Source organism: Dama dama, chromosome 5, assembly GCF_033118175.1.
Source record: "Dama dama isolate Ldn47 chromosome 5, ASM3311817v1, whole genome shotgun sequence".
NCBI classification, from domain to species: Eukaryota; Metazoa; Chordata; class Mammalia; order Artiodactyla; family Cervidae; genus Dama; species Dama dama.
This window is the reverse complement of record NC_083685.1, coordinates 36,956,212-36,972,608: the sequence shown is the minus strand read 5'-3', so window position 1 is coordinate 36,972,608 and position 16,397 is coordinate 36,956,212. Positions and strand designations below refer to the sequence as shown.

At 37.2% G+C, this 16,397-nt stretch overlaps 1 protein-coding gene across 1 annotated transcript in view; it reads right to left on the bottom strand.

Annotated features, from left to right (window-relative positions):
• FGF2 (fibroblast growth factor 2) overlaps window positions 1-16,397 on the bottom strand; it is a 65,622-nt gene that overhangs the window by 7,588 nt on the left and 41,637 nt on the right. Inside the window, 1 exon segment of the mRNA XM_061140708.1 lies at window positions 6,092-6,195. Within this exon segment, the coding sequence (XP_060996691.1) occupies window positions 6,092-6,195 (104 nt within the window).

Genomic DNA, 16,397 nt, shown 5'->3' with positions numbered 1-16,397 from the left:
AGAAAGTTGTTAAGTAAAAAAGTATTTTACAGTAATTAAATGTGTATCCTCAGACAATATAATTTTTGCATATTTCACTTTTATGGATCAACACAGGTCACATACATTTTAATGCTAAGTTATTTTGTTTATCACAATATATCACATAATACAGAAAACAATGTGCAATTTTCTAGCAGATAAAGATCAGGCAAATTTTTTCATACCAGTGCTAACACTGAGGTTTGGTGATTTAAACTTAAGCTCACAGTTAACCTCATTACATGCAATTTTTGAACACTGAAGAAATCAAATTCTAATATTTGTTATGGACTTCTGTTGCTCATAGCAACAAAATTTATCTTGCTGTGGAGTGGAATAATGAGTCTGTTGTGTATTAAAGAATACTCAACATCAGCCTTAATTTATGCTTTGGCAGATAAATAAAGTTACTGCTTGTACATTTATATTTTCTAGCTTCGAAGAGGGGGGAGAAGACCCTTAACATGTGAAGATGTTGGGGGAAAAAAAGAGGTACACAACTTAAGTCTTGTTTTTATACTCTCAACTGGTGGTAGGCAGCCTAATGTGACTCCTAGAAACTAAAATGTTTTGTTATCCAGAATGCTTTTTCTGAGGGGAGGGAAGTAAGTTTTACAAATCCGTGTAGGAATCACACACGGGGAAATGCAGAAGAACCCAGGGATGTGCCATAACACAGCTGTTTGAAATAGGGCCTCGTAAAAGAGTGGAAAGAATTATGCCTTTGGCAAGTTCAAGTTCATAAACCCCAGTGTCTCTACATAATAAGGAACATCTGCATCCCCACATGATGGCTACCGGTCACAACCTTGGACTTACATGCAAAGTCGTCTTTTTTTTTTCTCACATGCCCAGTAGTCTCTGGGAAGTCACCTGAGTGGGTCCCCACTGACTTCCCTAGCTGTGGGGTGTCTCACCATCAGTGATTCATCTCAACCCAGTAAATGCTGGCAAGATGATATTAATAACCAAGGGTCAAGACTTTTAATTTCCGATCTAAAAGCTGCTGTTGACAGCTCAATGCCTATGGATCTGGCTCCAAGAAATATGCCACTTACTGAACCACCTCCTTGGTTTGGGAGTGGGGACACTTACTTTTTCATCTGAAAACTGACACAGCCCACCCAGACTAAGCTGAAAGAGGATGGCTGCTGAAATGCAAGGCAGAAAGCCATACAAACTGAATGGTGAGACTAGAGATTAACTCATGAACTTGGCAGGAATAGCTTCTAGGACGGGAGCTGGAACAACTGGATCTTGGCTGGTGCCATTTCTCAAAGAAAACTGATAAATCCTGAATTTTCCATTTATGTGTAACAACTGTGGCTTTGTCCCTACAGAGTTTGTGGTAAATATCTGAGCACTGCTGATTTAACTCTTGCTATACCAATCTGAAGGAAGTCTGTTGTATCAGGAATTAACACATATCCAAGGGGACAGAAATATATTTAAGACTAAAAATGCTGTGACCATAAATATTGTGAAAGGTCCTGCTTATTAGCTAAGGGAGAAGCTAGAAAACACTGTTCATTTTAGAGTAGTTTATGCTTCTGATGGTACAGAAGCAAGTTTGGGACACTTAATAGACATTTACCTAGAGAAGGGGTCAGAATACTCTGAATTCTAACTTGTAGAGTATTCTGTAAGAATGAGAAGAAAGTTCAGTTTTTAGGTGTAGTGTCATAAATTTTCTCCTCTTCTACAACCCCAGTAGTTTCAGAGATGCACTTGTAGAGTAGCTTCTCAACCTAAATATCCATCAACAGATGAATGGATAAAGAAGATGTGGTATATATACACAATGGAATAGTACTCAGCCATAAAATAGAATAATGCCATAGAAGCAACATAGATGGACCTAGAGATTATCATACTGAGTGAAGTCCGTCAGACAGAAAAAGAGAAATACCACATATCACTTATATGCAGAATCTGAAAAATATACAAATCAACTTATTTACAAAACAGAAATAGACTCACAGCGATAGAAAACAAACTAATGCTTACCAAAGGGGAAGAAAAATAAGGAGTTTGGGATTACAGATACAAGTTACTATATATTAAAAAAAAGCAACAAGGTCTACTTTATATATAGCACAGAGAGCTATATTCAGTGTCTTGTATAATCTATAAGGGAAATGAATGTGAAAAAAATGTGTGGGTGTATGTGGTGGTGGCTTAGTTGCTAAGAACTGTCCAATTCTTGCAAGCCCAAAGACTGATCTGCCAGGTGCATGTGTGTGTAAAACTGAATCACTTTGCTGTATACCAGAAACTAAAACAACATTATAAATCAACTAAACTTCAATTTAAGAAAAAAAAAGTTTTCATAAGTAAAGTAGAATAGCTTGTTATCATCACTTTAGGTAATTATAGAGCTTTTTATCATTACAGATGAACCTATGTTCCAGCCTACGTTCTCAAGATAAATAACCCCTCCAGCGACGATCTTACAGGACCAGCATGATTACCAGGTTACTAGATCTTCTAATCTCAATAATGGAAAACCACAGGGTAAGAATCTGAAGTCACTCACTGAGCCAGGCTGAGACAGACAAAGGAAAGTCTGGAGCTTTGAAACCATTTTGACTAGTGTTGTCCATAGTTAAAGACAGAAGCTAATGTTGTAATTTCCTTTCTTATCTCCACCACCGTTACTGTCTGGTGGTGGCCAAGTCAACACTATTACAGAAGACAAAGTGATTCACGCTGTGTGTGTCTGTCACATCCCGAGGTGAAAATACTGGAGTTAACCTTACATTCACTGTCCTGGAAATATTTAACGTGCTACTTCAGTACATTCCCAAGTATTACATCATCCCTTGAGTTGACAACAGGCTTGTAAGCAAGAACAGTGGAAGACATGCAAGTAGTCTTCATTCCTTTTTTTTTTTTGCCTAGGAAAGTTCATCCATTCCCCTTCTTTATCCACTACCTATATACTGATGACACTGAGGTCAACACATACCTTTCCTCTAAAGTCCAAACCCATAATTCCAACTATGTAGTTATACATCTTCACCTGAATTTCTCTTAGCTCAAATTAGATAAGACTAAATTTGAACCTGTATTACCTTTTCCTAGAACTTGCTCTTTTCCTCTAACCCCTTTTTCATCTACCTCTTCATCCAAACTGGAAAACCAGATGTCATCTTTGACTTTTTCTTTTATTCCAGTTCTAAACCTGATCAACTTCATTGCTCCATCCTACTATTGCCAGGTTCTTATCATTTGCTTGGACTATTCCCATAGCCTTCTAACTGGTCTGTCTCTGCCAGTCTTGTCCACCTCCAATCCATCCTCTACATTGCTGCAAGAGAACTTTCTCAAATTCAAATCTGATGTGTCTCTTCTTAAAACACTTCACAGCTTCCCACTGCTGACTGCAACATGACACATTAGATACCTCAGCAGACAGTTTACCTACCTCTCCAGCCACACCTCTTCCCTTCTACCTTGTACTGCCTTTGCACCTTACACTCCCACAGTAATAAACTGTACTTCTAGAGACACTCCTAGTAAGCATCCTGCATCCATGTCTCTGCGTGTGCTATGTCCTAAAATTACCCATAACCCAATCTCCATTCAAGCCTCTTATAGGTCATCTTCCCCAATTAGACACATTTAATCACTTCCTTTCCTATATTACTATGCATGCATGCAAGATAGAAAAGGAACACATCAATCCCCTTACACGTTACTACAAATACTTATTTACAATTCTGCCTCCCCAGGACTACCACTCATTTAAAGGCACAGGCCATTTTGCATTCAGTTTTATAATCCTAATGCCTAGCACAGTATCTAGTACACTCAAAAGACACTGGCTATTCTTGAAGATCATTCTAAAATTTATTCAGTTACAAAAAGGGAGAAAGAAAGCACCACTACACCTAGACTTTTATTTATCCTGCAAAAATCACAAACATAATATCACAATAAATATATCTTAATCACATGATCAGTGAATATTCTTTTTCTCTGTAAGTATGTTTCAGTCCCTTCAGAAATCCAAAGATCATGTACAGATGACCAAGAGGCACATGAAAAGATATTCAACATCACTAATTACTAGAGCAATGAGGTATCACCTCATATCAGTCAAAATGGTCGTTAATTTAAAAAAATCCACAAACAATAAATGCTAGAAGAGGGTGTGGAGAAAGGGGAACCCTCCTACACTGTTACTGGGAATGTAAATTGGTAGTCATTATGGAGAATAGTATGGAGGTTTCTCAGAAAACCAAAAATAGTTACCATGTAACCCAGCAATCTTACTCCTAGGCATATATCTGGAGAAAACCGTAACTCAAAAAGATACATGCCACCCCAGTGTTTGTTGCAGCATAGCCAGGGCATGGAAGCAACCTAAATGCCTATCAACGGAGTAATGGATAAAGAAGATGTGGTATGTATATATAATGAAATATTACTCAGTCATAAAAAAATGAAATAATGCCATTTGTAGCAACATGAATGGACCTAGAGATTGTCATACTGAGTGAAGTAAATCAAAGACAAATATAAGATATCGCTTATATGTGGAATCTGAAGAAATGGTACAAATGAATTTATTTTAAAGATAGAAATAGAGTCACATGTGTAAGAAAGAAACTGATTATTACCCAGGAGGGAGGGGTACATTAGGAGACTGAGATGGACATAGACACGTATAAAACAGATGGCTGTAAGGGCCTACTGTATGGCACAGGGGCTCTACTCAAACCCCACTGACCTGATGGGAACAGCCTCTTAGAAAGAATGTATTATGTATAACTGACTCACTCTGCTGTAGAGGAGAAACTAATGTGACGTTGTCAACTACACGCCATGAAGCTAATTAAAAGGAAATCCAAAGAGCTTCACTCAGAAAAAAAAATCAAAAACTATCTGTATAAGCTCAAAACACCAGTATTGTTAGATACCCTTCTGTGAGGAAAGTTATAGAGAGCTTCTAACTGCTACTGGTATGGTATCATGGCTGAGGTTTATATATACACACACTTAGGTACATGTCTTTTCTACTCCCACAATGACACAAGTAGGGTCTGTGTCTATTATACTGCTCTGTTTCCCTGCATCATTCCCCACGCAGTCTGGTCAACAGACTTGCAATCCCAGTTGTAATAATAATGGTGAAGTTGACAGAGAACCTGCATTAATGGAGAAGATCCTAGCCAGGAGTGAGGACCCTGGAGTGGCAGTGATAAAAAGTTAAAAGTCTCTGCTCATAAATGACCTTATATATAAATAAGAACAGGAGGAGGAGGTAAAAGTTTTGAGCACCTACTATGTATAAGAGACCCTGATTTTGGCACTTGATATAAATTAGTCTGCACAAAAACTGAGATAGGATCACTATTGTCTCTATGTTATAGCTAAGGGAACGAACTCTGAACAGTTTGCCCAGGAACACACAGCTAATAAGTGGCAGAGCCAGCATTTGTACGTAAGTGAGGAACCCACAAGCTTTCCTGGCGGCGCAGAGGGTAAAGTGTCTGCCTGCATTGCGGGAGACCTGGGTTCAATCCCTGAGTTGGGAAGATCCCCTGGAGAAGGAAATGGCAACCCACTCCACTACTCTTGCCCGGAAAATCCCATGGACGGAGGAGCCTGGTAGGCTACAGTATATGGGATTGGCAAAGAGTATTCTATATAGTGTTTTGTATGTCAAATTTGAAAGAAGCTTTAAAAACTCATACTCAAAATTTTATATGTCCATCCCAATGCTCCTCAGACAACTGCACAATTTATTTTTATAACTAAAGTTTAACAGCTTTGCAGCAAAATGCAATGAATTAGAGTGCCTACTCAGGAGTCAAGACTGCCTGGCGTGCCCTCCAGACTCTGCCTCACACGAGCTGTGTTTTCTTGGTTACTTTAATGCTCCCTCAGAACTATAGTTTTTACATCTGTGAAATAAGAGTATAATACTCTATTTATATGAATGTGAAGATTAAGTGGTATAATATTTGCAAAACCTTAATGAAGATTTAATAAATACCAATACTAGTAAATTCACAGCGATAAAAGTTAAAGAAAAAAATATAAATAAGAAAGCATTACTTACCGAAGCCAATAATCTTCCATCTTCTTTCATAGCAAGATAACGGTTCGCACACACTCCTTTGATAGACACAACCCCTCTCTCTTCTGCTTGAAGTTGTAGTTTGACTGTAAGTAACAGAAAAATTACCTTTGTAGCATCATAGGAAAATGAGGCATCTACATACACATTTATGCAACATGCAGGGAAAAGACAAGACACGTGGGCAACCAGCCAGTCCACCCTGGCAAGGAGCTGGGGGCCGAGGTGAAACGTCAGTTAAATCCTATTAGAGCAGATGACTCACTGGAGCATAAGTGCCTCCAGACTCCCTCCTCACTCCAGTGTCAGTGAGCTGATAAGAGGGACAGACGGAGAATTTCTCTTGTTCAGTAGGTAATTACCTCCACTTGGCCTTGTTAACTAAAAATTTTTTTTTGAGTGAACATATCTGAAGGGTACATAAATACATAAACCAATTAAGAGAATTTTCACACTACTGCTTAAGTTTAAATTCTTTAAAAGTAATTTTTAACCTGTTCTTCACAAATAAAATATAATTGCTATTATCTTTTGGTTTGTTTTTCCTTGAGTTTCTGCACATCTTATTTCTAGCTTTCCCTTCAATACAATACCAAATGCATTCATCTTTATGGACAGATTGTGATATATAGACTGTTTTTTAACTAGATATTTGCAAAAAAAATAATGTTTACACTTAATTTGCTTATATGGTGTGAAGATTTTCAGACTATAAAATCCTGAAGAGGATGACCTATGTGTTACACTACATTGTCAATATTAAACAGATTGTCAGAAAACAAAAAAATAGATATTACATAAGCATAGTAATTATTACATAAGCATAGTAATGCTAGATGGACAAATAATCATCTAATCAACTCAATGAAAATTAAGTTTAAAATTTCTCTTTTGCTATTCAGAGGCAGCATTCTCCAAAATGTATTTTGACTAACAGAGATTACTTAAAAAACAGGTTCTGGGGCCAGTTAAATTTAAGAAATTCTTGGTAAGTCAAATTAACTCTTTACTGTCAAACATCTCAGAACTATGCTTCTCATAACCTGCATTATAAATTACCACAAAGGGAATCAAGTAAAAAAGGCATTTGTTGGACATTTATGTCTGATTCTCCTCAGTGTACCAGTCACTCCAGGTGAAATTCTTCTGCAGAAACTTAAAAGATACAAAGTAAAAGGAATATAATCAAGTCATGAAAGCAAAGTTTTTCACAACATTATGGAAAAATGTAGAAAATAAGATTTATTTTTAACAAATATAAGCAAAATTAATGATTAGATCCTTAAGTCATATATGATACATGAGCATCTCTTTTTAACTCATGAAGTTGTATAAATGCTCATGACTGCACAGTCAATCACTAAACTTTTTTCTGGCACTTTATCAGTAAACTGTAACCTAGCTCTAGCCCACTATTTTGTACATGTATAATTACTGTTCATAAAGCAGATTATGGATATTAATGTGTGGTCAATACCAGTGACTCAGAAGCAAAAGTAACTGTCATTCATTTATTCATTGGCCTTTCATAGATTCCTTGGGAATTCACGTTTGGATACTGTTATTTGATAAGCCACTAAAAAGTAAACATTAATTGTCAATACCATATAACCATAAAAATACAGACTAAAAGTAACCAAAGCCTAAATCAATAAGAAGCTGGATAATCCACAAAAATCATAGATTTTTCTTTAAAAACCCATCAGGTCTGAGGTACAAAGAGATCTGAACAAAATTTCACATAAAGAATTCCACATTTGGGGTCCCTTCCCCCCAAAAAGAGATGACCTGCTTTCATTTTTGACAGGAAGAAGAAGAATCCTGCCAAAATGGGGAGTATGAATAAACCAGCTGAACTTTTACAGACTTTTAATAGCTGCTGATATCAAAGAGCAATTCCATACCCACCTGCCAGTTCTACAGAGCTTGCACCTAGTGTACAACCACCACACCCAAGAAGCAGAAGACAGAACAGAAGAGCTGAGAGAGCCTTCTGAATCACCTAGGCTGTGCTGAGTGCAAAGCAGCTGTCCACTGAAGGCTGGAAGCAGACCAGAGCTGAGAGCCTGGGAGAAGCACCGAGCTGTCAGCAAATGAAAAGGAGGATGGAGAGAGATCTGAAAGGACAAGGTGGAGTTCCAGAGCAAAGTTAGCTCCTGAACTACCCAAATAGTTAGCAACTGGGCCATTTTGTCTCAGAAAAATGGAACATGGAAAACTACAACCCAAAAGAAGGCAGGAAAAGAGAAACAAAAGGACAAAGAACAAATGGGGTAAACAAATTCCAAGATGGCAGATAAACCCAAACATATCAATAATTAAATGTAAAGGAACTAAAAATACTTCACTTTTTAAAGGAAAAAAGTGTCAACAAGATAAAAGGCAGAAACCCAACTATGTTGTTTACAAGAAAAGCACTTTAAATACAAAGATACAAGCGAGTTGAAAATAATGTGGGAAAATACATAAGTTGCACACCCTAATTATTAAGAATGCTGGTATGGCTATATTAGTATCTGATGATGTGGACTTCAAGGCAACTAGTATAACTAGATATGAACAAAGTTATTTCATAATCATGAGAGATACCTCAAGAAAAAAATAAACAGAACTGAATTGTCTGAAGCAAAAATTGACAAATCAGTTAGTATATGGAATATAAGAATAACATCATCAACTAACCTGATCTGACATTTTTTCCTTTTGAGATCAGGTAGGTTTCATTTACCTGAGACTTTATTCTCTTAACATCATCATTTGAAAACTATGCTAAAAAAAAAATAAATAAACTCTGCCAGGATGGTAAGTGATCCTATACTTATTTGCCTAGCTGACTTGAGTTGTTCATATCACTTAACTCCAGCTTAGAAGTTCTTTTCCAGAGTTACCATGATGTTTAAGTACTGTCAATGGCTCTTGTACTAAAACTATTGGTGCCCCTGGTACTTGTGTTTTTTAAGTCAAGATATAATTCATGTATGATACAATTCATGTAAAGTATTTGTGATTCAGTGGTTTTTAATAGAGCCACAAGGTTGTGCAGCCATCACCACAATCAGTTTTAGTTTAGAACATGTTCATCCCACACCTCCTGTGTTCCCAGTACCACCATCCCAACTCTAGGCTGCCACTAATCCACCTCCTATCTCTATAGATGTGCCTCGTCTGGATATTTCATATAAAGGTGGTCATACAGTATGTGGTCTTTTGTGACTGGCTTCCTTCACTTAGCATGTTTTCAAGTTTCACTCACGTTATAGCCATGAATCAGTATTTCATTCTTTTTTACTGCCAAATAACATTCCATTGAATAGACCACATTTGATTTACCCACCCAGTTGGATAGACAGTTTCCAGTTTTTGGCTGTTATGAATTAATAATGCTGCTACAAACATTTCTGTACAGGATTTTGTATAGACACATTTTCATTTCTCTTGGGCATATACTGAAAAGTCAGTATGGTACTATGTTTAATCATTTGAGAAACTGTCAGATTGTTTTCCAAAGCAACCATTTTACATTGTCACAAGAAATTAAGGGGTCCAGTTTCTCCACATCCAGGCAATTTTTTTTGTAATCCTGGGTTTTTGTTTTGTTCTCCTATTAATAGTCATTTTGATTGGGTACAGAGTGGTTATCTCTTAGTTTTCATTTGCATTTCTCTGATGCTGAATATCTTTTCATGTGTTTATTGGCTATTTGTGTATCTTTAGAGAGATGTCTATTCAGATTCTTGGCTCATTTTTTAAGTAGACTGTCTTTTTCACATTGAGTTGTATATGTTCTAGATTCGAGCGCTAATCAGATATCTGACTTGCAAATAAATATCTTCATCCATGCTGTGGGTTGTCTTTTCACTTTCTTGATGTTATCCTTTGATGCATAAACATTTTTAATTTTCATGAAATCCAATTTATTGATTTTGTTCTTTCATTGCTTGTCATATCTGAGACACTATTGCCTAACTTCATGAGTCATGAAGACTCATGCCTATGCTTTTCTCTTTAGTGTTTTAGTTTTAACTTGTATATTTAGGTTTCGATCCATTGTGAGCCAATTTTTGTATGCTGTATAAAATACCAAGTGTATGCCATATTAGACATGACTGAAAATAACTGCATTTATGAGTAACAAGAGGAAGAGGAAATATCTCAATTAAAAGAGATGTAAGAAGCATATCATCCAAAAGGGAACTATACTTTATCTGTCTCTATCCCACACAGAAATATCTAGTGAACATTTGGTGGGTTGAAAGCATCTCACTTGCAAAAGAAAAATGGGTAAAGGAACTCATTGTTATAATGTCCTCGGTATTGTACATTAGTATTATACAGGTGCTATGAGATTACAGAAAATGACATATATTAGATGAAAAAATCTAAGAATCTTTCTAGGAGAGAGGAGATTTGAGCTAAGGTTTGAAAGATATGTAGGAGATAATCTCACAAACAAGGTACAGGGTAGGGAGATTAAAGCAAATGATATTCCAGGCAGAATGTCATTTCAGGACTGAGGCAGAAGATAGCCACAAAGCCTAAACAGCCAAGTCTGAGACAGCTCGAGCAACAGGCATAAATCCAGACTGAGAAACCTTGCAGGTCAAATAATCTAGTTTCCTCAACAGTCAGTTACTATGGAGGAAAAAAAGATGGAAGGAGGACCTGAGACTTAAAAAAGGCCTAAAGCTCATACTTTAAAAAGCAAAACTAAACTAGAATATTTAAGGATGCCTATCACTGATGAAACTACTAAGAAATTCAAAGTATTTAGAAATCTGTGTACTTTATTGGAGAGGGTGGACACAGAGAGGCATCTGGGGTGGCTGGCAAAGTTCTGTTTTCTAACCTGAGTGGTGATTATAATAATGTTCACCTAGTAATAACCCATTCATGTATGAATTTGTTTTATGTGGTTTCCTGTATCTACATTATATTTTACATTTTGAAAGTTCTTAAAAAAAATTCTACAATAGAAAACCTTTCTAAATTGGACCTCTGAACCGTGATACAGCCCAGGTCTTTTCAGCATGCTGGAGACCACCAACCTATGTTCAGGTTTTGGATGCATGCACAGAAGTCAACAATTTTGATAAACATAAGACTTCTCATGACTTTCTAATGTTGATATTTAAGTCCAGTAAGATACGAACTTGGAAAAATAGTGTGTTATCCAAGTTATCTAAGCTTACAATTCAACTTTTTTCCCCTCTGCTGTAGCATAAAAACAAAAGCTGTAAGGCACAGAATTGAAGAACCTTATCATTTGGCAAGCTTCCCTGGTGGCTCAGCTGGTAAAGAAACCGCCTGCAATGCGGGAGACCTGGATGCGATCCCTGGGGTGGGAAGATCCCCTGGAGAAGGGAAAGGCTACCCACTCCAGTATTCTGGCCTGGAGAATTCCATGGACTGTATAGTCCATGGGGTCACAAAGAGTTGGACACAACCGAGCAACTTTCACACACACACTTCACTAGTGGTCACTTGGTCCCATCATGATACAGTTACATCTTCAATCCCATCTACATATCCATAAACAGTTGTCTGCTTTTTACTTCACAGTCTTTAGCAAAGGAAAATTTACATGGTCTTTCTAAAATGATTTTGATAGGTAAGCAAAGAAACAGAAACTGATCACATTAAGTAAACTACTCAAATGTTCAAGTGCTCAGACCATTAACATCTGAAACATTTAGTTACACAATATAACCAAAAAGCCAGCCAAAGGATTATTTCAATGTGACTACTATGGCTCAAAACATTTTGCAACTCCTTTTTTGGAATTTGTATCATTTTCTTTTGAATGGGCTCAAAGGATGATAAACCTTAAAATCATAAATACTAACTTGTTAGAGCTATAAAGGACTTCAGAGGTCATGCAGTGCACCCTACTCATTTATAAATAAAGAAGCTGACGTTTAGAGAGGTTTGTCTCTGGTAAAAGAATATGGTTTTTGGAAACAGACAAAAGATAGTCAGCTCTATGAACATGGAGCTCAAAGAAAAAATCTACTAGAATAAAGATCTGGTTAATAATAGCAAACAGTGGCTACCTTGGATGCACAGGCTGCTCCAGACCAATACAGGAAGACTAAAATGAGATCCAGAAGTGTGTAGCAGGCGTGAATTAAAGGGCAAAGGACGGAATCCTGGGGAGCACCAACATTTACAGGAGTACAGGGTGTAGAACCTGAAGTGTGGTCAGTCCATGCCAGCCTGTGAGGGTATGTATTACACACGCACCTAATACCTACCTACACCACACGCACGCGCACACTCGCGCTCGCTCGCTAAGCCAGCCTGTGAGGGGAATGTACTGTATACACACCTAGTACCTACCTACACCACACACACACAGTCCAAACCAGCCTGTGGGGTATGTACTATACACATACCTAACCCCTACACCACCACCACACACACACGCATGCATACAGAGATTTGGAAACAGAGACAAAACTGTTCCCCTTTGCAAGTAGAATAATAATATGCATTAAAATTAAGACACTAAATGCAACATAATATTCTAGATTGGATTCTGAAACAGAAAAGGGATGTTAGTGGGAAAAGTGGTGAAATCTAAATGAAGTCTGCAAACAGTAATGTACCAGTATCAGCTTTTTTTTTTAACTCTTGACTGAAGTGCCACACTTCTGTGTAAGTTATGTAAGAAGTTAACTTCAGGGAAAGCCGGGTAAAGGCATAGGGGAACTTGTAAAACCTCTGCAACTCTTCAACAAATCTTTTATAATTACTGCTAAAGTTTTTTTAAAGTCAAAATACAAACAAACTATTGGGAATACTTATCAAGGTTGCCTGATACAAGAATACATAAAAATCAGTGGAGTTTCATAACCCACAACAAACTGTTGGAACATGTAATTAAAAACAAAAAAAAGATACCATTTGAGATAATAACTAAAGGTACCAAGGACTTTTATGAATAAAGTTATAAAAGTTTATTAAAAGTAATTTTGAAAAGATTTAAAAGGGGAGCTATGTATGCTTACCAATGGAAGGACTCAATATAGCTAAGATATCACTTTCCTGCCAAATAGTCAATACATTTAATGAACCCCCAAGAGAGTTGTCAGAAGTAGAAAAGTAGGGGAAAGTAAAAACCAAGTGAAGACAGAAATCTTAAGTGGGACCTTTGAAAAGACCTTCACTGTCAAATGGTACAACAGAAGTGATGTAATACAAGCTGAGTAGCAGTCACTGGATTAGTCACAGAATTTGAGAACAGTGAATGCAGACAACTTCTTCAAGAAGTTTGGATGAAATAAACCTCAGAAGTTAGACTGTCGTACTCAGAAAAAAATACCACAGTGTCAAATGCATGGATTTTGGAGGCAGACAGAATTGGACTCATCAGGTTTCCCCACTTACCAGTTGAGCTGACCTCTTCACTTGCACAATTGAAAATAACTACTAGTGCACAAGGTTATACAGTGAAGATTAGATATTAGATCTCTCCCCATATATAAAAGTTTTAGTACATAGTAATCATCAGAGATATTGGCCCCCTATTTTATACCTGCTTCTTTCTATTGCTTTGTTTTGAAATTCAAAGAATTGTATAATTTTTTAGGAAACTTTATCTAGAATATCTAGGAAAGCGTATGATCTACAAAGTGTAGATGGGTCACCTTTCACAAATATGTCATTTATGCTGCATATAACGTCCTACCACAGGCTGACTTCTCCTATAGCAAATAAATTTATAATTTCACTATTTTCAAGGGAAGTAAACTAAAAGGTACTTACTGCAAAGAAGACACAGGCCTTATACAATTTCTCAACCTATTGTCCTGTATTTATTATTTAATAATTCATTCAACAAAATGGTATCACACTTGCCTCATGTGTCAGAAACTGCTCTAGGAGCTAGAAATACAACAGGAACCAAGAACTACAAAGTGTCTGCCCTCACGTAGCTTACATTCTGGTGGCAAATGCATGGTGTTCTTCAGTTGGTCCAGCATTAATGTTACTTCTCATTTAAATAATCTGAAGTCAAAGCAAAGTGAAACTTATAATTTAGTACACAAAGATAATCAGAAAGCCGTTGTCTAATACTGTATTTCAAGGATCACTATATAGGTCTACAGCTGACAGTACTCATATTCCTGACATCCTCCTCTCAGAACACTGCACACATATTAATTCCTTCCCTACTCATTCAAAACCAACATTAATGTAAAACTTGATGATAAAGTGTGTTAGCTTTACAATAAAATATTTTTCAGTCAAAAAGTAACTGCGTTAGGTTCAGTTGTCTCCTTGGAACTGTAATTCATGAGTAACTAATAACTAAATTCCAAGGCATAACCTACTGGTCTATTTTATTACATCACAATTCATCCAGTTTAATGCTGAAGACTGCACTAAAAACTTCCTAATGCACAGATAACTGGCAAAGGAGTCCACGTAACAAAAGAAACACAGAAAAGCTTTAAATCTCCATTATGTGTGGAATACCAGAAGGTAGTAATCAGACAACAAAGGTCAGCAACCTGGATTTATTCAATTATTCCTTTTTGTGTGGACAAAACACAAATCTGACTAAGGAGCTTCATACTGACTCTCATTAACCTTTCATTTTTTTTTATCATTTCTTTTTGTACATCACCCTGGGGTGGGGAGGGGGGTCCCATACATCCCAATCTCTTAACAACTCAACTGGCTACTTAAGTTTATAAACAGGAACATTATTAGATACACAGTTCATTGAAATTCTTAGCAACTCTTCAGTTTTCAAAGGTTAAAATTAGCATAATAAAGAAAAATAGGAAGGAAGGGAAGGATCTTAGAAATCCATGACTTCTTTCATTGCTACTCAGTCAGGACTTTATGAGTTGATTAAATCTTTCCCTGTATCAAGTCTTATAGCTACAACGTAGAAACTGTTTTCATTATGAGACTTAAGACTACCAATGATGACAACATATATAAAACAGTTAAAGTGTAATATGTCCAAAACATCAAATTTGCCATTTATGTCTAAACCATATCATTTAATTCCTACAATAAAAAATTTTAATGTACAGCTGATTTATGCCAAAGACAGGGCTGTTACAATCAATTCCAATCTATAAAAACTTACAAAAATCAATTTCTTCCAGTATCTCTTGGATCTTCTATTTCATGTCCTAAAGTGGAAGTATTTGAGCTACCTGAGCTACAGGTAAGAGCAAATGTAACACAGGTCCAAACAGCTGCAGACGTTAGATGATTCTAGATTCTTCTAATAACACAATGGCAATGGTGGCTGTAGCCATGAAATTAAAAGACATTTGCTCCTTGGAAGAAAAGCTATGATAAACCTAGAGAGTGTATTAAAAAGCGGAGACATCACTTTTCCGACAGAGGTCTATATAGTCAAAGCTATGGTTTTTCCAGTAGTCATATATGGATGTGAGAGTTAGACCATAAAGAAGGTTGAGCAAGGAAGAATTGATGCTTTTGAACTGCAGTGCTGGAGAAGACTCTTGAGAATCCCTTGGACAGCAAAGAGATCAAACCAGTCAATCCTAAAGGATATCAACCCTGATTATTAGAAGGACTGATGCTGAAGCTCCAATACTTTGGCCACCTGATGCGAAAAGCCAATCCACTGGCAAAGACCCTGAGGCTGGGAAAGTCTGAGGGCAAGAGGTGAATGGGGTGACAGAGGATAAGATGGCTGAATCGCAACACTGACTAATGGACACGAATTTGAGCAAACTCGATAGTGAAGAACGGAAGCCTGGAGTGCTGCAGTTCATGGGGTCGCAGAGAGTCAGACACGACTTGGCAACTAAACAACAATAATGGTGGTTCAGATGGCAAAGAATCTGCCCGCAATGCCTAAGACCTGGGTCAGAAGATCCCCTGGAGAAGGGAATGGCAACCCACTCCAATATTCTTGCCTGGAGAATTCCATAAACAGAGGAGTCTGGTGGGATACAGTCCATGAGGTCGCAAAGAGTCAGACAAGACTGAGCGACTAACACACATCATGGCTTTTACTTTGTTGGTGGCATCAGACAATGAAGTCAGACTGACAAGAAGGAAGAGGGAAAGACGATTTAGCACCTTGACACATTCCAGAAGCTCCAAGTGCAATACGGGGTTAATGCAGAGCTTCACAGTAGCAAAGATAACTACAAAGATGGAAAGGAAAGGAAAGAGTTCCCTCATCAGCAGATAATCACAAGCTGACAGAGAAAATACCTTCCCTCACCCTTTCCATAGCTACCCGGGATCCCAGACAGTATGGGACTATTCTAGTGTCAGGGAGAGGCTAGAA